The 23,792-nt window shown below is 41.7% G+C and overlaps 1 protein-coding gene across 1 annotated transcript; it reads right to left on the reverse strand.

Annotated features, from left to right (window-relative positions):
- Positions 1–485: 485 nt before the first annotated feature.
- On the reverse strand, positions 486–23,479 carry LOC104015381 (putative bromodomain-containing protein 10). Its single transcript, XM_087770942.1, has 8 exons — positions 23,424–23,479; positions 22,150–22,897; positions 20,292–20,492; positions 15,584–17,021; positions 8,485–8,568; positions 8,054–8,130; positions 2,183–2,272; positions 486–653 (listed from the first exon to the last, which is right to left on the reverse strand). Exons 2-4 carry the CDS (start codon positions 22,332–22,334, stop codon positions 16,115–16,117), a joined length of 1,293 nt encoding a protein of 430 aa, XP_087627068.1. The 5' UTR covers positions 22,335–22,897; positions 23,424–23,479; the 3' UTR covers positions 486–653; positions 2,183–2,272; positions 8,054–8,130; positions 8,485–8,568; positions 15,584–16,114.
- Between the last annotated feature and the right edge of the window lie 313 nt (positions 23,480–23,792).

Genomic DNA, 23,792 nt, shown 5'->3' on the forward strand with positions numbered 1-23,792 from the left:
TGGTCGCTGGCCAGGCTTCTCCAGCCTTTTGCTCCCCCCCCAAACACCGCTGTCCCTTCTATGCCCATTCTCCTTTCTGTGACAATTGTAGGCCCAGACAGGAACATGAACAGTGCACAGCACGCTTCTGTCTTCTTCCTCCACGGTCAGTCAGCTAGAGATTTTTAAAACATTCTATAAAGTCATCATCAACCTAGAGGATAAGGAAACACATGTAGCACAAGCTTTCACCCCATATTGGTCTTATAGGTAGCTGTAAGCTCCCCCACAGCTGTGGGCAAAGGGGGCTTCCCCCAGTTCCACCACCCACCCTTCTCTGTGTGAAACTTTTACCTTGAAATATAGTTTCCGATTCACAGGCCCATTGGCTGGTTCTTCTGGTTTCAGGAAGCCCTTTGGGGCGTCTCGTTATTGTCCCCACATACATGTTCCTCTGAAGTAGTTTTTTTTTCATCTGGTTTTCCATTTTCGAGGCCAGAATTGCCTGTTTCTTGCAGCACAGTGCAAAGCCCAAAGGCTGCCCCAGTTAATACTGCATGGTCATCCTGGTGGTCCTGTATGGACCTCTCTTTCCAGCTCACGGGATTCATCTCTTCTTTGCATGGAGTGGAGGTTGCACAGAAGGGGCCCTTGGTGGGCCTCCAAGTATGGATCTGTAGCAGTTGGGCATGTTCTGACTTGTTCTTCCACCACCACCACCCCCAGCTTTTGAACTCCCCACCCCAAATATGTTTCAGCTTGCTCTGAGATCATACGAGTATGATGGTATCAAAAACTGGTAACTACCTAATCACAGAGCAGTACAAAAACACAGCAGGGGGGAATGATGTCGTCAAAAACGGTGGCCTCTGTATGTAGCGCGAGGGGGCTTCCTTTTCTAACATACTTCCAGGTTGTCATAGGCAAAACAGACTCGACATGGGAATTTAGCTTAATTTATTGCCAATTAACATAAACATTTCATTACTGATTTGGGTATTGAAAATCAAAGAAGATATAAACATTTAAACACTTAGGGAAAACACCTTTCCTCACCCTTTCCCAGGCTCCACTTCACTCCAGACACCTCTTCTCCCCCTTCCAAGTCTCCACTCCCCTTGTTATTGCCACAGATTACTCATTCCCTTTGGTGAGGTGACAGGAGGCACAGGAGGTTGGGTTTAGTGCATAGTGGTTTCTGTTGCTCCTTGTACCTTACTCTTCTGCTTCTCCTTCTGTCTTATTTGTTTCCTCTGCTCTGACATAGGTTCCATTGGCTGCAGTCCCTTCAGGAAAGTACTTGCTCTGGTCTGGGCCTATCCACAGGCTGCTGACACACACACACACGCACCCCACCACCAAAACCTTGCCATTTATACCCAATACACAAGTAAACTGGAAGGGGTGGCTGGTCCTGACAGTGTGAAAACTGCCAGGGCAGTGTGAAAACACATGAGGTATGCCATTTTATAAAATGGCAGCCCCTCAGGAGCAAAAGGAGGTAGATTAAACAGACTATGTGACCAGAAGAGGGTAGGGACTTCCAGGGTAAGCAGGACATGTGACTGTCAGTAGCAGGCATGGTTTCTGTTGGAAGTTGAGGGCATGGCACCTACCACTTCTTATCTTGGATACCAATTGTCCTAAAACAACTATGAGGTGATCCAATATATGCTAGGAAAAATTTTTCCATCAATCTTTGATCTAGAACCAGAAAGGACATCTTTCCTGGACCATCTAATTGAATAGGAAAAAGCCAAATATAATTGCTTGCAAAAAAGGATGTGTCAGGAATCATGTTAAACGACATGAAAGTGTCAATGCACAAGAACATGTGATCAGCACTGCATAAGCAAACATGAGAAGTCTACCCCATCATTGCTTGGTTAAGCAGAATCTGGCTTTGAGAAAGAATATCCACATGATTAATAGGAGTGAATTAACTCTAAGATACTGCCACTACCCACATTCTATTTGGGCAATAGAAAAACATTGATATGTAGTTATCAATTTTACTTATGACAACATTGTAAATTGAGCACTATATATAAAGAGATTATGAAAATAAATATAACTTTTCCAGACATTAACCTTATGGAGCTCCATGCAATTACTGATGAGACAAAGTCTTCTGTTGACAAGCCTCAGCAAATACCTGGCATAGATTTATATCCATACAAGAGTTTTCTTTTTTGTCACATACCGATTTCTTTTTCATGTCCTCCAGATGTGCGAGTTCATTCTCAGTCTTTGTGATTAATTCCCTGAGCTCATCAAGATTAGTGCAAATAAGCTATAAAAAAAAAAAAACCAAAAACAAAAAACCCCACACCACATAAACACTTCAAACACTTGATAATGTGACATTTGGGGAAAAAAAAAAAAAAAATCACACACACAATTACTTTTAAAAAAATTATCTATAAACTACATGTTGTTATTCTAGGCCACCATTTGTTTTTTATTTTCTTATAGCAATTTATATATAAATGCACAAAAACATCCAGGACTTCTTGAAAGCAAATTCATTAGAAGATAATTCAGTCTTCAGATGTAACATATCTCTTCCTGTCATTTTCCATTTCAAAACATAAGCATTTTCTTAAAGGAAATAGTGCAGTGAATACTACAAGCTAAGAAACTTGTCCTAAGTATAACAGTGACTCTGAGCAGCTTTGAGTACTAAGCAATTCCTTGGTGAATCAAAGCACACTAGGCCTTGTGCTACACTGTGGAAGTAATGCAATTACACTTAGTACAACTTCTCTTACTTTGACAGAATTGCATATGGTTACAATGGGTAATCCAGCAAGGTAACCTAATAAATTCAGCCATTTCCATAAAATATGGTTTTAACAGAAGTACTGTAATCACATTGTACTAATGTCCTCCTATTAGAATCTTTAGAAAATGTCTTGATTCATAACATTCCCTTTCAGAATACGCATGTTATTTTCTTGACCAAATTTCTGCACAAAGAAAAGTTCTCTTAACATTTTGATTAACAATAACTTATGACCATAATAGACTTTTAAACTACAAACTAGAAAGCTATTATCTTTCAGGTTGTTGCATGGTAAGACTTATACCTCTGTGTGTATATATATGGGGTGGGGGGAAGATTCAACAAAATAACAGAAACATCAATATTTTTCCAAAAGCTAACTTTTAAAAGATAACCCCTTATCCAGGTTAGTCATTCATTTAAAGATACGCTATATTAAAAAATATTCAAAGTTCACCTTCAGGCTTTTCATTAATACTGAAAACATTGGAATCTTTTAGTAAAGTCAAACACAAATAGAACACAAACCCCAAAACATCATTAATATACACCTGCTACTTTTTTTGGGTTTGGTTTGGGGGGGGGGGGGTTGGGTTTTTTTGGGTTTTTTTTCAAAACTCATTAATTCATGACAATGTATTTTGACTTCAATAACACATTGAGTTTTAAGTTTGGACAAATTCAAACAAGTAAACCAAAACCCCAGAGGAGTAACTGTTACGTTTCATCATTAAAACATAGGACAGATACTTTTAGTAAGATATCAAAATTTGAGAAACTGCAAAAATGCAGTTACAATTTTTCATAGTTTGTGTACGTTTCAGAGGGTTAGGAAAATATAGCAACTCAAATTAAATGTCTACATTTATCAAGTAAAGTTTTAAATAATTATGCTATTGCTATGAGTAACTATTAGATTTTATATACACAGGACATACCTCTAATATTAAAACTCCAAACCTCTTAATGAACCATATAAATGCTAACTGGATTACACTCAATGGTTCACACTCCTTCGGGGAAAAAAGAAAGCCCACAAACTGTGATACTATACCAATGTTATTTTACAAAAGTGTATAAGTTCAAAAAGTCAAGCACTTTGAAAAAATGAAGTAATGATGTAATTAGAACTGAATCATAAGGTATACAGCCAAGTGAGTTATAGTCATGTACAGCCAATCTTAAAACTGCCTTTCTCTTTTCCTCCTCCCATATGACCCCAGATTAATTCAATGTACCATGGACTGAGAACGAATCAGAAGTATAAAGCAAAAAAGGATATCGTCCATAGAATTCTTGCATCAGTTGCTGCAAAGTTAGAAACAGAGTGAACTAAGTAAGGAAAGAGATAGCCAGGAGGGGAATGATGATCTCATACCTGAGTCAACTGAAATACTAGCTCTACCTTTGGCTCTACGATAGAGCTCTTATGTGATAATTTAACAACCTGTGACGACTTTGGTTTCTCATTTTTTTAGTGTCTCACTTCAGACATTAGGATCTCATTTGCAAAATTGCTGAGCACATACCATTATGAATGATAAATGCAACTCAAATGCATAGATCCTGACTTCTGAACCTACTATCTTTGTGCCTTAATTCCTTCACTGATTAAACAGAAGTTCAACTTAGAGGAGCTACTGTCAAATACATCAAAAAATACCTAAAGCACTCTGATATTGTACTGAGAACCACCATAAAAGGCCTTGAAGAAATTCATATCATATGCATATGTACCTATATGCATACATAATACATAAAGGAAGGGGGAAAGACTAAGAAAGCATTTATTACCAAACATGAATGTATTTTATTTGCATTAAAAAAAAAAAATAGCATCCTTTCTCTGTAGCAGCATAGTTGTAATATCTTATAAACACTGCTAAGCAAAAATAAACTTGGGACTCAGTTTTCCTAAAAAACAAAAAGTACACAATAGTTAACTTGTAAACTCATGATTTGTCACCTGTCAGATCATTTGCATTTTAGGAAGCTTAAAAATATGATTTCTGTTTTCATGTGTTCTTATTCTGTAAGGACAGCAGATCATCTTGAGTGCCATTATGCAGCAAGTGCGGGACAACCGAGGGATCAGGCCCAGCCAGCATGGGTTTATGAAAGGGAGGTCCTGCTTCACTAACCTGGTCTCCTTCTATGACAAGGTGACCTGCTTAGTGGATGAGGGGAAGGCTGTGGATGTTGTCTACTTGGACTTTAGTAAGGCCTTTGACACTGTCTCCCACAGCATTCTCCTGGAGAAGCTGGCTGCACACAGCTTGGATAAGTGCACTCTACGCTGGGTTAAAAACTGGCTGGACGGCCGAGCCCAGAGAGTGGTGGTGAATGGAGTCCAATCCAGCTTCCGGCCGGTCACGAGTGGTGTTCCCCAGGGCTCAGTATTGGGGCCGGTCCTGTTCAACATCTTCATTGATGATCTGCATAAGGGGATCGAGTGCACCCTCAGGAAATTTGCAGATGACACCAAGTTGGGTGGAAGTGTTGATCTGCTGGAGGGTAGGAAGGCCCTACAGAGGGACCTGGCCAGGCTGGATCGATGGGCCGGGGCCAACTGTATGAGGTTCAACAAGGCTAAGTGCCAGGTCCTGCACTTGGGTCACAACAACCCCATGCAACACTACAGGCTTGGGAAGGAGTGGCTGGAGAGCTGCCTGGCAGAAAAGGACCTGGGGGTGTTGGTTGACAGCCGCCTGAACATGAGCCAGCAGTGTGCTCAGGTGGCCAAGAGGGCCAATGGCATCCTGGCTTGTATCAGAAACAGTGTGGCCAGCAGGACCAGGGAGGTGATCGTGCCCCTGTACTCGGCACTGGTGAGGCCGCACCTCGAATGCTGTGTTCACTTTTGGGCCCCTCACTGCAAGAAGGACATGGAGGTACTAGAGCGTGTCCAGAGGAGGGCAACGAAGCTGGTGAAGGGTCTAGAGCACAAGTCTTATGAGGAGCGGCTGAGGGAGCTGGGGTTGTTTAGCCTGGAGAAGAGGAGGCTGAGGGGAGACCTTATTGCTCTCTACAGCTACCTGAAAGGAGATTGTAGCAAGGTGGGGGCTGGTCTCTTCTCCCTAGTAACGAGTGATAGGATGAGAGGAAACGGCCTCAAGCTGCGTCAGGGGAAGTTTAGGTTGGATATTAGGAAAAATTTCTTCACTGAAAGCGTTGTCAAGCATTGGAACAGGCTGCCCAGGGAAGTGGTTGAGTCTCCATCCCTGGAGGTATTTAAAGAACGGGTAGATGTGGTGCTCGAGGACATGGTATAGATGGACTTGGCAGTGCTAGGTTAACAGTTAGACTCGATGATCTTAAGGGTCTTTTCCAACCTTGACGATTCTATGATTCTATGAATTTGCATCTACACGCTTTTTTCCTTATGTGAGCTAAGGATTGAGATGACAAAGTAAGGGAGGTTTTTTTGCCGATCTGTGTGTTTATTGTTTTGTTCTTGACATTAAAACTATGAAAGAGAGCAGAGAAAATGGGTCATATGTTTACTCAAACAGTTCTTTAACATGGCATTCTCACTGTTAGGATTTATTAGTACATTTACCTTGTGAATATGATTATTAATATAATATATAATTTGTGTATACTATTATATTGAAAATATTTTAAAAGTGAACACTAATTTATTTAGCTTTAAAGTTTGGCTGTTTTGATTTGAAATACTAGGATCTATTCTTATAAAACGAATAATACATCAGTGGTGCATGTGCATTAAGGATCTATACAGCATGAGGATGTTAGTAGACTGCATGTACATAACGAAATTTACATTCTTCAGAAAAGTTGGGGGGGTTAAAAAAAATGATGTCCATGTATGAATAGTAATAATCTTATGGTTATTAAAAACACTTCCCTTTGCATATCGCACATCAAGCACAGACTTGAGGTGCCTCACCAAATAATTAAAAAAATGCTATCATAAACATTTACATAATTTTATTAAGTTCAGCCATCAAGTACGCGAATTAGTGAGCATCAAGAAAGGACACTACACTGCAGCACCTAAAAGTTTCAGTAGTATTCTCACTCAATTTAATATTCACAAATACTTGAAAAATAGTCCTAATCATCTACCCTGCCTGTCCTATTGAAATCAATAGTTAATTCGTCCCCTAGTAAAGCTGCACTACTGATATTGACAGATCTCAGCCTGATCAAACAGTGCCCAGATTACTTGTTATACATTTTAGTTATCCTACAGTTTACACAGGTCAGAAAAAAAAAAGTTGGGCTAAACTTTCAATAGTATTTTAGACAGACCATGCCTTGTAGGATAGGTTGGGTTTTTTTAAAGCAACAGTTTAATAATGCAGAACAGGATTTATAATTATTTAATAGTGAACATGCATGCAGGGAATGCATAAAAAAAAAATTTTACACATTTTTAACATTTTGCATACTTTCTAGACTTGCCAAGAACAATTTTAGCCCCTAACATTAGAATGTAGACAAAAGTCAATGCACATTAGGATGTGGGCCACTACTAAGGGATTTTAATCTCTAGAAGTTCTACTAGCCCCACCTGGAACACTATAACATCATGGACAAAACTGATTCAATTTGAGGGTTTTGCAGGATAACTGCAATTTAGTGAGGCCTTACTGCTCAGAACAGCACAGGTTGTTTTCTTAATATAAGGAATATGAAAAGATATACTTATAACCATAGGAGAGCTCCAACTCAAGCAAACATGTATGGATGAATTGTGACTTATAGCTGAAGTACTAACTAAAATACTTCTGCTGTAGTATCATAAAAACCACATTATAATTAGCACTCTCCTGGTGCTCTCTAGCCTAAAGTTTACATACAGCTAAGATGTAATAGGTAAAAACAAGGAGTCCACAAGTCTAAAATTTTTTCCTCCAAGTCCTTTACCTTATCAAGCTACATCTCATCAATTCAAATATCAATGTCTCACTCATGTAAAACCCAAGTAATTTTATCCATGAAAACTATACATTTGGTAGCATCTACAGTATTAATTACAAGCATCTCTTAGTTTTTCAAGCTCTGTACTTTAACTGATGTGTTACATAGTGTTGCACAATACTAGTTAAGCTGCACATAATAGAAATGCTAAAACATTTTCTATCAACAAAAATTAAAATTCACATTTGAAAGTGTTATTAGATTAAAATTTTCAATCTGCTTAGCTGCAATTGGAAAAATGAGATTCACCTTTAACAATAACCTCTGTGGTCTCAGTCAACCACTAAGGGAATTGCTTTAAAACATTCAGATTGTGAGTACTTAAAAACTAAAATAATTTACCTGAAATTCTGGTACAGTAGACTTCACAACAGCTTTCCTCTTCTTCTTGATTGCTTTTTTAGATATGGATTTTTTTCCTTGTAAGATTAAAAGAGAAAAGCTTTATAATGCTGTTTCTTGCCCTTCATTAATAAAGCAATTACATACAGCCTTGAAAGTTACATTATAATTAATAGATGGCTGATAAGAAGTCACATAAGCATAATGAATCAGAAACAGACATAACCAAATCATACATTAAACTACAAGCATCTGCAAATAGCAGCCCCCTCTTTCCAAGAACAACCCCACTACAACCCCCCAAAATTAATACAATTATTGTAACAGTGCATTAATTTGTAGGAAAAAAAAAAATAATCATTCATGCTACTGTTCTGAGAGGAGCAAACTCCAGAACTTACTCCACAAATTTTGGAAATAATATAACTTACCTGTAAAATTTGTTCCCTGATACTTCTGCGAAGTAATCTACACACTAGGCTCTGGAACCTCTGTAGACTGTATTAAAATATATTCTCAAAGCAGAAGCAGTTTGCAGAAATCCCCACATGAATACACCAAAATTAGCATTTGAAAGCAGATTACAGTTTCATCTTTTATAGCAGTCTGGTTTCAACTATGGCAAAAAAAAAAAAAAAAACAAACCAAACATTTCTGAAGAAGGCAAATGCCTTCCCATAAAGCAATTCCCACCCAACTGAACTATGTAATAATATAGATGTTCAAACAAAAAAATCCACCACACTCCTTGAACCTAAGGTAATTGGTTTATTTCACAAAGTATCAGGGTTAATATATCACATATAACTTCTCAAAGTAGCTATGTCATACAGCTAGGAACAGGAGACTTCAGGAAAGTAGAATTTGACCTGTTTACAGAGCTGCTTGGAAGAAATCCATTGGACACAGTCCTGGAGAAAAGAGGGGTCCAGGAGAATTCACCAGTAAAGGCTAAGTCAAGGAAGACATTAAGTACCTCAGCCTTATTTGCATCTACTGTCACCAAATCACCTGGCCCATTCAGCAACAAGCCCACATTTTCCTTGTTCAACCTTTTGTTGTTAATGTAGCAGTAGAAGTTCTTCTTGTTGCCCTTGACTTCTCCTGCAAGCGTCACCTCCAGCTGAGTTTTGGCTTTCCTGAGAACATCCCTACATGCCTGGGCAGCGTTTCTAAATTCCTCCTTTGTAGCCTGTCCCTGCCCTCTTTCTGCATTGGAGCTCTACCATGAGTTCCCTGCTTAGCCAAACTGGTCTCCTGGTACATCTACTTGTCTTCCTGAGTATTGTGATAGACCATTTTTTTTCTTGGAGCATGCTGTCCTTAGAGACCGAGTATTGTGATGGACCATTTTTTTTCCTTGGAGCATGCTGTCCTTAGAGACCTGCCAGCTTTACTGAACTCCTTTGCCTTTCAGAGCTGCCTCCCATGGGATCCTACCTAGTAGTTCCCTGAATAAGCTGAAATCTGCTCTCCTGAAGGCCTGGGTCTGTACTGTGCTACTCTTTCCTCACTCCCTCAGGATCTTGAGCTCTACTGTTTCATAGTCACTACAGCCAAAGCTACCACTGATAACCACATTCCCCAACCAGTTCTTCCTTGTTAGTGAACAGCAGATCCAGCTGTGTGTTACCCCTGCTTTGTGCATCCAATGCCTGTATCAAGAAGTTAATCCCTGACACCCTCCAGAAATCTTCTTGACTGCTTGTATCCCTCTATATTGCCTTTCCAGCAGATGTCAGAGAGGTTAAAGCCCCCCCAAAAAACAGAATCTGTGATATAGAGAGTTCTTCCAGTTGCTTAAAGAGTGCTTTGTTCACTTCCTCACCCTAATCAGGTGATCTGTAGCAAACTCCCACCATTACATCATCCTTACTGCCCTCACCTCTGATCCTGAATCACAAGCTCTCAGTCAGGCTACAATCCAGCCCACAGAAGGGCTCCATATATCCAAACTGCTCCTTCATATAAAGGGCAAACCCCCCTCATCTTCCTTGCCTGTCTTCCCCCTTGTTTCCCAGGCTGCATACATTTGAATGCATACATTTGAGATCGGTGACCCCTTTAGCCTATTTTATCATTCCTGGTATCTCCCTTGTTTCCATCATCCTGCACCCTTTCCTTTTGGCCAGCACCCACCACTTCCTCACTTGACTGTGGGTTGTGTCATCTCCCTGTTCCATCATTCCTAATTTAAAGCTCTCCTCACCAGGGTTGGTCAGCCTGTTGGCAAAGATGCTCTTGCCCCACTGTCAGGTGGATCCCATCTCTCTCTAGTAGTCCTCAGAGTGATGATTGTAAAAGCTAAATCCTTGTTGACTACACCATCTGTGTGACCAGGTGTTGACCTGCAGGATCCATCTACTCCTCCCCAGGCCCTTCCCTTTCACCAGCAGGACCAAGGAGTGCTATAGCAATAGAATTGATAATCTCACTGTTAAAAAAAAAAAAAAAAAGTTAACCTCTTGCTCTCCACTAATTAAAAAATAATACTGTTTATATTTTCCAGGTTTTAAAGGTAATTTTTCTTTGACAGCTTTTCAGGAAAATTCCGTAAAAACATGCTTTAAGGCATTGCAGCTCTCAGGAACAGTGCACCTATGCCCAATTTCCAAACTGAGCAAGTAAATAATCTTTAACACAAAAATATTCAAATTCACTTACACTTAGGATATTTCAGGCTGGAAGGAGCCTCAGGAGGTCTCTCTCTCCACAATGATGTGGTAAGTTAATGATAAAACATTGTCCTCACCAAAATAAATTAATTTCTCAGACTGAAAAAAATATCCCAAAAGCCATGAGCTTGAAATATTTGAGGCCACTTTCTTAAATAGCTACAGCTATATAACAGCTATGGTTGTTAAACCCACCTCCTTAATGTACTACAGGCATCTTACCCATTCAGCAGTACCTACAACACTGAAAATAACATTCTGGAGGACCAAGAGCTATTTAGATTAAAATTAATAAATATTAACAAATTAATATTTATTTTTGTCTCAGTTTCCACTCTAGGACAACATTTCTAGTGATAAAGGTTAAACCTTTTTTTTCCAAATTAAAATCCAGATACAAACAATACCTGCTTAAAAAATACACACACGCTTGCTCTATTTCCACTGGCCAAGTACAATTTTCAAACCAACAATTTCACTGTATATAGAAAACTATTTTGTATTTAAATATACACACAACATAACTATATTAAAGGAATGCTATTTTGTTGCAAAGTGAAACATTCAAAAGCTAGAAAATGCCATTCTACATTACTCTTATGTAACCTGTGGTGTGTTAATGTTAGCTGGCTGCCAAGTGCCCACCAAGCTCCCCTCTCACTCCCCTTCTCAAAAGGGACGGAAGGAGAAAATAAAACAAAAAAAGGTCAGGGGTCGAGATAAAGACAGGGAGATCACTCACCAATTACCATCACAGGCAAAACAGACTCGGAGAAGATTAAATTAACTTATTGCCAATTAAAAATAGAGTAGGATGGTGAGAAACAAAGACAAAACTAACTTCTAGGAGGTTCCTGGAGCGTGTGGAAGATAAGATAACTTCCTGACACAGCTGGTAAGCGTGCCAACCAGTGGAGGTGCCCCGCTGGACCTGCTGTTTACAAACAGAGAAGGCCTGGTGGGTGATGTAGTGGTCGGAGGCTGCCGTGGGCTCAGCGACCATGAAATGATAGAGTTTTCAATTCTAGGAGAGGTAAGGAAGGGGGTCAGCAAGACCGCTACCCTGAGCTTTAGAAGGGCAGACTTTGGGCTGTTCGGGAGTCTGGTTAACAGAGTCCCTTGGGAGGCAGTCCTGAAGGGAAAAGGAGTCCAGGAAGGCTGGATGTTATTCAAGAAGGAAATCTCAAAGGCGCAGGAGCAGGCCGTCCCCATGTGCCGCAAGTCGAGCAGGCAGGGGAGAAGACCGGCCTGGCTGAACGGAGAGCTTTGGCTGGAACTCAGGAAAAAAAGAGAGCTTACCACCTTTGGAAGAAGGGGCAGGTGACTCAGGAAGACTACAAGGATGTTGTGAGGTTATACAGGGAGAAGATTAGAAAGGCGAAGGCCCAGCTAGAACTTAAACTGGCCACCGCCATTAAAGATAACAAAAAAAGTTTTTACAAATATATCGGTGACAAAAGGAGAGCCAAGGAGAATCTCCATCCTTTGTTAGATATGGGGTGAAACGTAGTGACAAAGGACGAGGAAAAGGCAGAGGTACTTAATGCCTTCTTTGCCTCAGTCTTTAATAGCCAGGCTGGTCATCCTCAGGGTTTTCAGGCCCCTGAGCTGGGAGATGGAGATAGGATGCAGAATGAAGCCCCACTTGTCGAAGAGGTGGCAGTCACTGACCTGCTCCTCCACCTGGATGCTCACAAGTCCACGGGGCCAGATGGGATCCACCCGAGGATAATGAGGGAGCTGGCAGAGGAGCTTGCCAAGCCACTCTCCATCATTTATCAGCAGTCCTGGTCAACCGGGAAGGTCCCAGATGACTGGAAGCTAGCAAAAGTGACGCCCCTCTACAAGAAGGGTCGGAAGGAGGATCCGGGGAACTACAGGCCTGTCAGCCTGACCTCGGTGCCAGGGAAGGTCATGGAACAGATCATCTTGAGTGCCATTACACGTCACGTGTGTGACAACCGGGGGATCAGGCTCAGCCAGCATGGGTTTATGAAAAGGAGGTCCTGCTTCACTAACCTGGTCTCCTTCTATGACAAGGTGACCCTCTTAGTGGATGAGGGGAAGGCTGTGGATGTTGTCTACTTGGACTTTAGTAAGGTCTTTGACACTGTCTCCCACAGCATTCTCCTGGAGAAGCTGGCTGCACACAGCTTGGATAAGTGCACTCTACGCTGGGTTAAAAACTGGCTGGACGGCCGAGCCCAGAGAGTGGTGGTAAATGGAGTCCAATCCAGCTTCCGGCCGGTCACGAGTGGTGTTCCCCAGGGCTCAGTGTTGGGGCCAGTCCTGTTCAACATCTTCATTGATGATCTTGATGAGGGGATTGAGTGCACCCTCAGTAAGTTTGCAGACGTGGAAGTGGGTGGAAGTGTCGATCTGCTGGAGGGTAGGAAGGCCCTACAGAGGGACCTGGCCAGGCTGGATCGATGGGCCGGGGCCAACTGTATGAGGTTCAACAAGGCTAAGTACCAGGTCCTGCACTTGGGTCACAATGACCCCATGCAATGCTACAGGCTTGGGGAGGAATGGCTGGAGAGCTGCCTGGCGGAAAAGGACCTGGGGTGTTGGTTGCCAGCCAGCTGAACATGAGCCAGCAGTGTGCTCAGGTGGCCAAGAGGGCCAATGGCATCCTGGCTTGTATCAGAAACAGTGTGGCCAGCAGGACCAGGGAGGTGATCGTGCCCCTGTACTCGGCACTGGTGAGGCCACACCTCGAATGCTGTGTTCACTTTTGGGCCCCTCACTGCAAGAATGACATCGAGGTACTAGAGCGTGTCCAGAGGAGGGCAACGAAGTTGGTGAAGGGTCTAGAGCACAAGTCTTATGAGGAGCGGCTGAGGGAGCTGGGGTTGTTTAGTCTGGAGAAAACGAGGCTGAGGGAAGACCTTATTGCTCTCTACAGCTACCTGAAAGGAGGTTGTAGTGAGGTGGGTGTCAGTCCCTTCTGCCAAGTAACAAGTGATAAGATGAGAGGAAACAGCCTCAAGTTGTACCAGGGGAGGTTTAGATTGGATATCAGGAGAAATTTCTTCACTGAAAGGGTAGTCAGGCACTGGAACAGGCTGCCCAGGGGAGTGGTTGAGTCTCCATTCCTGGAGGTATTTAAAAGACGGGTAGACATGGTGCTTGAGGACATGGTTTAGTGGTGGACTTGGCAGTGATAGGTTAACGTTTGGACTCGATGATCTTAAGGGTCTTTTCCACCCTTAATGATTCTATGATTCTATGAAAACTAAAACCACCTTCCCCCAGCACCCCAGTTCTTCTCAGGCTCAACTTCACTCCTTTCTTCCCAACTCTTCTACCACCTCCTCCTCCTGCGAAGCAGCACAGGAGGGATGGAGAACGGGGTCAGTTCATAACACTTCATGTCTGCCACGCCTTCCTCCTCACACTGTTCCCCTGCTCCAGTGTGGGGTCCCTACCACAGGAGACAGTCCTTCACAAAGTGCTCCAACATGGGTCCTTTCCACAGGATACAGTCCATCAGGAACAAGCTGCTCCAGCATGGGTCCCTCACAGACCACAGTTACTGCCAGAAGCCTGCTCCCGTGTGGGCTCCTCTCCATGGGCTGCAGCTTCCTTCACAGCATATCCACCTGCCTGTGTCACCATGCTCTTCTCCACAGGCTGCAGGAGAACCTCTGCTCTGGTGCCTCAAGCACCTCCTCCTTCTTCACTGACCTTTGTGTTTGCAGGATTGTTTCTCACACCTTTTTTTTTTTTTTTCCTTCTTTCTTTCTTCCCTCCTTTCTCTCACAATTGCCATGCAGCATTTTTTTTACCCTTCCTTAAATACGTTATCACAGAGGTACCACCAGCATCACTGATTGGCTCAGTTTCAGTCAGCTGTGGGTCCACTGCAGAGCCAGCTAGAATCAGCTGTGTCCAGCATGGGGCCAGCCCCTGGTCTCTTGTCACAGAAGCCACCCCTGCAGCCCCCCTGCCAAAACCTTGCCATGTAAACCCAATACAACAGTATTACAGTATCCTGAAAGTGAACCTGCTGCTGCTTCCATAAATGCCATGTTTGAAACACTCAATTAAAACATAACATAACATATATCTTGGCCCATGCTTCAACAAGATGGAAGATTCAGCTTTAGGGTGCTTCATGCTAAATCAAAAATGCTTCAGTCACATGATAATTTGTACTGGTTTAGCACTTTGTAACTTTACTAATTTCAAATTTGTAAAAAAAAATTTTTTGAAGATAACTTTATCCTGGAAAACTTGCTGGATCAGGTATAACTCATCTGTACCACTTTTAAGTTATAATGATATCTAGTTGAGCCTTATCTGTAATTAAAAAAATACCACTCAGAAAGTCTGTATTAAGTGGTCTGGCTAATTTAGCAGAAATGTGATCATGGGCCTGTGGTCAAATCTGTACTGCTAGGCAATTAAGATTACACAGTTCTACTAGTAAAATCATGACCTCACATGATTTACTCTACATTTCTCTGCAACTAGCATTAGGTAATACTGTCAGAAAGGAGACAAATCTTTCCACAATTACTACAAGTTAAACTATGGTCTCTGAAACAGATTCATTGTCCTAGATACTTTTTGTAACAAAATCTCTCCCAATTAATTATGTTCTCTCTGGGTAAAGTCTGCACATGAATCATGGTTCAATTAACTGAGGAGCCTGTTTTATATGCTTGTATTATGGAATGGGAAACTTACATTAAAATGAACATCAGAAACATGTAATACAATAATGCTGTCCCAGTTCAAAGTAAAATGTGACCTATTCAGACAAGAAGAACTTGTAACACACTAAAAAAACCCAAAACAAAACCCCAACATTTCCCTTATTTTTAGTGCAGTAAACAAAAAATCAACTTACCAGATTTGTGATCGTGTTTCCCTGTCTTTTTGATTATGAACAACTTGTTCTGCTTCTCAGGTTTATAAGATTTGAATGGATGAGGATGAATCTCATGCTTTTTTTGCAAGTCATCAAGTTTTCTTTGTAGATTTTCATTTAAAGCATCTTTCAATTTCTTTTTTTTCTTTTTCTTCTTTTTTGCCAGCATTTTAGTAAGTTTTAGTTTCTTATTATTTTGCAATGAGTTCTCCAACACTGTTTCTTTAGCAATTTTGTGGCAAGTCATGTCTGGATTGTCATTGTGACTGTCATTGACATGCATTTGGCAGGTTTTCAGGGTATTCTCTTTTGACAGGCGGGGCTCAGTTTTTACTATGCAAGTTTCATCACAGTTCTCCCCATTTTCTACAACCCTAATTTCTCCTGTGCTAAGTAGTTCTCCAAAGCCAACAATCTCTCCTGAATTAATTGTTTTCACCAAGTTCTCTTTATAACAACCAGTTTTTTTGATGTCATAGACTGTTTGAGATTTTATTTCACAGTTAAGCTTTATTTTTTCTGAGGTGTCACTAAAGCTATCCAAGTGATTTTTTTTCCTGAACAGCAAACACCGTAATTAACATTTTTCCCTGGTTCTGTGTTGGCACAATGTAGCAGCTCTTCTCTGCCATCAGATGCAACTTTCTCAGTGCTTTTGTTTACAGGGTCACATTTTACTTTTTCCAATTTAATCTGTGGTACTTTTTTTACTTTGATGGCATGAGTTGGAAATTCTGGGGCCTGAAGAGGTTTTTGCCTGTAAATCCGAACATCTGCACCACAGAACTGTGGAAAATGAACATAAGCATTCTCCAAGTAGTCATAACCAAGGATTACTTCTCTGCATTCATGGATGGGCTGACCTAGCACAGCATCCTGGACATCTTTTTGTGTTTCGTAAACAAAGTCACAGAGACCTTTTAGCAGCCCCACTTTTTGGTAGAATGGAAGCTCATGAAATGTTTTTTCTTCCAAAGGATTAACTTCTCCAAGGACTTCAAAAAACTGGGGACATAGCCCAAGTTTTTCAGCACAGCCATTGGGGTTGTCAGTTTGCCCTACAACAGTATACCACTGCTGTACTTTCTGTCTAAGTGCTGCTTCCCAGGTTCCATAAGGAAGGATTGGTTTTCGATGCAAGGTAGATCTGCAATGAGGAGGACTTAACAAAGAAGTCATTATTTTAGATAAAAAAGCATTACATTGAGGCATCAGAAGACAACGCTCCAATTCATAGAACACTATTTCAGGTAAGTTTAAAATCTGTTGAGCTAAACAGAGGAAATGACCAATAGCTGGAATTTCCCACATTGTCTCCATTCTTGTAGGTGCTGCTTGAGCTAAAAGTGACTTTTCCCATTCTTCTATTTCTTTCTGACTAGCTGCTTCTGCTTCTTTTCTTTCTTGCTCTCTCAGCCTATTGAAATGAAAAAAGTTTGAAAATTCAGATAGATACTAGATATACTAAAAGAAATAGCAGAGGGAAATTAAAACTATGGTATGGCAAACATACATATTTCAAAGTAACAAAACAGCACATAAATTATTATATAATTTGTCTTTATTTTGTGTTATAGAGTGGGTCTAAAATCACTCCTATAAAATGAGAAGTTATAGTCCCTTATTTCTCATCACCACTAGTTCTAAAACAGAAGAAAAATTTAGCAAATAGCAACAGTTTGGGTGTTCGTTTTCGGGGGAGGGGAATACATTTCCCCTCTCTCTTTTTTGGCACTTTCAATATTTCTACTGTCCTGTATCAGCAGACTATATACTTGATCATCAGTCACCCAAATAAAATCTCTTAAATACCTAGCAAAGTCTTACTTTCAAATGATTGTACTATGGCTTGTGACATCAACCTTCTAACATCCTACTTTGGTACACAAATACACATGCCTAACTATAAGCATCTCACATATACATAAGTACTTCCTTTTCCCCACAGACATGTTACTAATCAATGTGTAGTGATGGTCAAAAAGGAAGCAAATATTAAGATGCATGAACAACGTGATAGAAAAAGAATAGGATAGGATAGGATAGGATAGGATAGGATAGGATAGGATAGGATAGGATAGGATAGGACAGGACAGGACAGGACTATTTCAGTTGGAAGGGACCTACAACGATCATCTAGTCCAACTGCCTGACCACTTCAGGGCTGACCAAAAGTTAAAGCATGTTATTAAGGGCATTGTCCAAATGCCTGTTGGCTTGGGCATTGATCACCCCTCTAGAAAGCCTGTTCCAGTGCTTGACCACCCTCTCAGTAATGAAATGCTTCCTAATGTCCAGTCTAAAGAAATAAGACTCAAAATAAAGTGTCATTACATTAATAAATGGTATGCCCTCACCTGGAACACTGTATTCAGTTCTGGTCCCCCTATCTAAAAAAAAATTTAAATTAAAAATAAATAAATAAAATAAAAAATAAATAAAATAAATAAAAAAATAATAATAGTAAAAAACCGATAGAGCAGAAGTAGTGGGTATTCAGAGACATGTCAAGAATCCTGTAAAAACCTTCCACAGAGGGGCTGCAAAATCTGGGACTTCAGACAAAGCACTAATAAGAGGGAACATGACAGAAGTATACAAAAACATTAAAAGACAGACAGGGCACTTCTACTTACTTTTTTCATAGTACAGTGAAATTCAAAGAAAACAACTTTGGGAGGAAAAAATGCTTTTACTTTATATAATCACCTTTAGCTTAGTTACTAGAGAATTTATTAGCACACAGGATATGTTAGGTAAGTTTCAAAGTGAATAATTGGACTTTTGCATGAATAATATAAATAAAATGTGTATATAAATAATAAGAATATCTAGTGTTACATTGGTAAGAGAGGGTTTTTATTTTATGTTTGGATTATGTACAAACATTTTCATCTTGGGGCACAAAGTAGACTCTAAAAGATAGAATTAGGATAAAATTGTCTCTACAGGAAGATTTTTCCAGGGTTATTTCAATTTTTTTTATTTTTTCCCTTTGAAGCTTCTAGTACCGACCACTGTTGGAAAAAAATAATATGGGATATACAGATCACAGATGTGGTCTAGTACTGGAATTTACATGACCTTATTTTCAAACTGCTATGCCCAAATTCTTCCTCTTCACCTCAGTTGTGGTGGATTGGCCCTGGCTAGCAGCAAAACTCCCACCCAGCCTCTTGCTCAATCCCCACCTTCCTCATCAGGATAGAAGGAGAAAACAGGAAGAACAGGAGAGCAATACTCATGGGTCAAGAGAAAGACAGGAAGATTGCTTACCTATTACTGTCACGGGCAAAACAGACTCAACTTGGGAAAAATTAACTTAATTGATTGCCAATTAATATAATATAAATATTCAAGTACTGATTCAGATATTGGGAAACACAAAAAAAAACCACAACAGAAAAAAGAAACAAACATTTACACACTTAGGGAAAACACCTTTCCTCCCCCTTTCCCAGGTTCAACTTCCCCCTCAGGCTCAACTTCACTCCAAGCACATCTCCTCCCCGCCTTGTTATCCACGCAGGTTACACTCAGTCCCTTCAGTGAGGCAACAAGTGGTACAGGGCATGGGGGAAGGGCTGCGGTCAGGATGTAGAGGTTTCTCTCTGCTGCACCTTTCTTCTCACTCTTTCCCTCTGCTCCAAGCATGGGTTCTCTGTGGGCTGCAATTCCTTTAGAAATATCCATCTGCTCCAGTGTGGGTTCTCAACAGGCTGCAGGGAATATCTGCTCTGCCATGGAGCACCTCCTCTGACTTTGGTATTCCCTCTGCTGTTTCTCACTTTATTTGTTCCCTCTTCCTCTGCCTGACTGGTGTTTTCTCCCCTTTCTTAAATATGTTTTCACAGAGGTGCCACCAATTCCTCTGATTGGCACAGCTTTGGTCTGCAATGGGTCTGTTGCCACACTGGCTGGAACCGGCTGTGTCTGGCACTGGGCAGCTCCTTACCTCTTCTCACAGAGGCCACCCCTGTAGCCCCCCCACTACCAAAACCTTGTCACTTACACACAATACAGTAGTGCTTCATTTTTTTCCCAAGAAAAAGATAAATCAAAACTTAATTACTTAATTTGTGGATGCACCGTATTGAAGTCCTGGGTTCATAAGTAAACTCAGGACCAGGAACAATACTGTGAACTGGGGGGGCCCAAACTGGATAAGAAAGATATTGCTAAACTTGAGCAACTCCAGTGGAAAGGTACTCATATGATCAAGGGGCCTAGAGAAGAGTAGGCTTTAGGGGGACCTAACAGCAGCCTTTCAATATGTATGAGGAAGCCATCAAGACAACAGAGCTAGGCTCTTCATAGCGATGCACAGCAGCAGGACAAGAGACAACAGGCATAAGTTGAAACAAGAGAAGTTCAGACTGGATATACGGAGAAACTTTTTTACCATAAGAACAGTCAAGCACTGGAACAGGTTGCCAAGAGAGGTTGTGCAGTGTCCGTCCTTGGAGATTTTCAAGACCAGACTGGATAAAGCCCTGCTGAGTAACTTGGTATGACCTCAGAGCTGACCCTGCTTTGAGCAGGAGGTTGGACTAGAGACCTCCTGAAGTCCCTTTCAACCTAAATGATTCTGTGATAATTTTTATTCTCCTAAAGAAGATGCTTTAGAGAAACATGAAGACAAGATTATTAAAAACCATTTCTCCCACCCACAGTTTTTTCCTATTACCTCTTTTCCTCCTTTGCTCTCAGATGTTCTTCCTGTCTCAGAACCTGAACCATTATGGACTCAAAGACACCTGTTATCAAGCCTACTAAAGTACAAGGTGTGGAACGACGTCTTGTTGAAGTGCATGCCCTTCCCATCTCATCTTCCAGCCCATAGCACCCTCTTGATGTTACAGCTATTGTTGTTTTTGCTCTCAAATGCCTAGAAAGAAAAAGCAAGTCAATTCACAATTACAGTGTTCCTGACAGCAGCAGTTTGACACATATGCTTTGAAACACAGAATAATCACATTAACAATAATTGTTTTTTTCTGAGCAGAAGTGCCATGATAAGAATTGCCATTTTTTTCAGCTCTAAAATATAGGTTCCCTTACAAAAGTTTAAATTTAGAAGTGATCAACTGACAATTAAAGACATGAACTATTAAAAATGGTGAATATTTAACTCAAAGAAGTAACTGAATATTATTTGGAGAATAATTTAGAAAAAAATTATCTGTAAACATTTGGAGAGAGTCATTTCACCATACCTGAAATAAGAAACTACCATTTTTTTAAATACCACATACAAATACCGAAAGAATTAAAAAGCAATCAAATTAAAAAAAACACCACCTGCCTGAACAGAGTTCAGGTCTCAAAGGAAAAGAGCTGAACCCTACGGGGCATGAACACTGCCAGTATTCTCAAGTGAAGTTTGGTTTAAAAAAAGATTGGGAACTACTGACTTAAAGGAGTAATTGCTGACATAAATAGCTAACCAAGTTAGATTTGGCTCAAGTCAGGCATGGATTTACAAGGTAAGGAAACCCTTGTTATCCCTCATCTGTTGCAGTACAGGGAAACAGTACAGGGTTCAGCAGTACAGGGTTCAGCTCTTTTCCTTTTACCCCAAACCTGTTGCTATGCAAAAAACAGTTTCAAAAGGTGTAGTGTTGATGCACCAAGCCAGAATGCACCAAGCCAGAATGCATCTACTACAGCTTATTCAACTGGGTTCCACACCTCACTTCTTAAGCATTCCCACTAGATGAGCAAGGTCCATCTCACCAGCAGGCAGCACCGCTCTGTGTCACTAACAAGTCTGAGAACAGTGGATATATTTAACTTCACGTATTTATTAACACCTACTTCCCCTTCCCCCATACAACTTGCAGCTTTGATATACAAGATACCAAGCTCCTTCCACAGAAGGCTGATAGACCTTTCAGGGTAAAAAGCACCTCACAATTTTCTAATAAGGAAACTCATACCTGAGTTGTGACTCAAGTTGGGCCTTTCACATTATATCTGAAAGTTTTCCATTCTCCAGTTGTCTCGGCCAAAGAATAAATTGCTACCAGGGACTTGTATTTACCCATACCATAGTTTTCATTTTGCCTTTTGAGATTATAATGAGCATGGGCCAAGGGCCATCTTCCCTTTTTATATCATCATCAAGTACTATGCTGACATTTAATAGCAGTATCAAACAAGGCAGTTTGGGCTCCATATTTCATTTAAATTACAGATAAGATGGATATCACTGTAACATAACACTGTACAAATCATATGAGATATCATTTACTTTTAACAGACAAGGCTGTCAATTTAAAAGAGAGATTCTATAGAAGTTGGGCAGATTTATTGACTTACACCAGCAAAAAAATAAGGTAAACAGTTAAATGTATCATTACATCCAAACAAGCGCTCCTATATGTCATGGGAGGCCTCTGTCAGAAGCAAAATCTCTAGCCAGGGACTGATAAGCCTTTTTTCATTTTGGTATTTAGTATTCAGGTCAAATACACATTCCCAACTGTGGTTTACATAAATAGCACCTGCCAGAGCCTCTGAACACAATCCTTTATTACACCTACCGGAACAACAGTGCCAGCTTCTGTTCCAGCATCACCTCTAGCTTCTGGGCCTGCTTGGATAGCCAGTGATCCACACCATGAAGCCGGTAACACATCTCCAGCATCACCCGGAAGTCAGCCACAAAATCCGTTATCCCTGTGTACTGCCCACTGGAAAATTTCTCTTCCATCTTCAGTAGCCACATTCCAGCTGATGACTGCTGAAAGGAGCGACTGCTATCATAACCTGACTGCGATGCACCTCCTCCTTCATTCCTGATGGATCACTGATCTGCGAGTGGCTTCAGGAAAGGTGCTGTCAGTGGACGATACTTCTCCAGAAGAAACTCGCACAGTATGAGGTACCCTTGCTGCAACTCCGGACTTAGATTCTGTTCCCAGGGACAGCCGCTGTTCTTGCCTCCCATATCATCATCATTATCCTCATCCTGCTGATGATCCTCCTCCCTCTCTGGTGGGCCGCTGGCTAGGCCTGGATCCTTTGAAACCGCTCTGTCTGGAGCAACGGGCGGCAGCTTCCCCACAGCCCCCTTGGGCTGTGCCAGGTCCATTTCTCTCACCCCGGGTACGCATGCACACATACTGTACCGCTCCTGAAGGGGGCACTCAGCCCAGGAATTAAGCTCTTCAGCATCGGCTAAAGACCTCTGTACTCCTCCTCTCACCAAGCCGAGGAACCGAGATCGAGTTCACCTATGTACATAAGTCAAGCTCTCAGCACGCTCCCTCTGACGTCCTCACCCCTACCCTAAAGTGGGAAGAGGCACATTAACTTCTCTGAAGCAACAGGAGAGTAGGCGGCCATGGCTACTGAGTGACCCGTCCCTCCTCAGCGCTAGTGCAAGCTTCCTTACCCGGGGTCTGTCCCGGTCCGAGTCAGCCACGTAAAATGGGCTCGACTGAACCTTCACACAGCTCTACCTGCACACCTCCTCCCATTGGCACTGAGTGAAGGCTACTGCTTCTGCTGTGCCTACTCCGGAAGTAGCTCCCTGTCCCTTGTTCTCAGGTACCGCCCTCTTCTACGGGGCATTCTAGCGTTATCACCCCACCCCCACCCGTTCCTTCTCAGGAGAGGGACGAAGAAGGCACCACTTGGCGTTCAATCCAGCTCCTCTGGCTTCTTACGCTACCTGCAGCAGGCAAGAGGACCCCGCCAGCTGCTTCCTGCCATCCAGAAACTGCCCCTGCTTGCATGTGTCATCCCTTCCCCATGATGTGGCCACTACCCTTGCTGATTCCTCACCCAACGGAAGCCTCCTTCAATCACCCACCTCGGAACGGGCATCTCCTCAGAAAAGGAAGGTGAGTCAGGCTGCAGGGCCTTTAGTGCACAACAGCAACAACAGAAACGACAGCAAGCACCGCCTTCTCGCGCACAGCCCCCAGCTGGCCTCTGTTTACGTTCCGGACAGTTCTCCTCCTCACATCACAACACAACACAATGGAGTCAGGCTTTCTGCTGTGGGACATAACTGTTACCGAAGCTAGCAATGCTGTCAGTTAATAGCACAGCAAGGGCAGGTTAATAGAAGAGAGCAGGGACTTGGTCCTCTGTGAGGCCTAGAAAAGGAGCGAAAGAAACAAGTTTCCTCACCTAGTACGCATGCGCCTAAGTAGAGACTATAGCCAGTAAGGCAGCA

Source organism: Nipponia nippon, unplaced genomic scaffold (assembly GCF_047370975.1).
Source record: "Nipponia nippon isolate SJK-2023a ecotype South Korea unplaced genomic scaffold, ASM4737097v1 scaffold_34, whole genome shotgun sequence".
NCBI lineage: Eukaryota > Metazoa > Chordata > Aves > Pelecaniformes > Threskiornithidae > Nipponia > Nipponia nippon.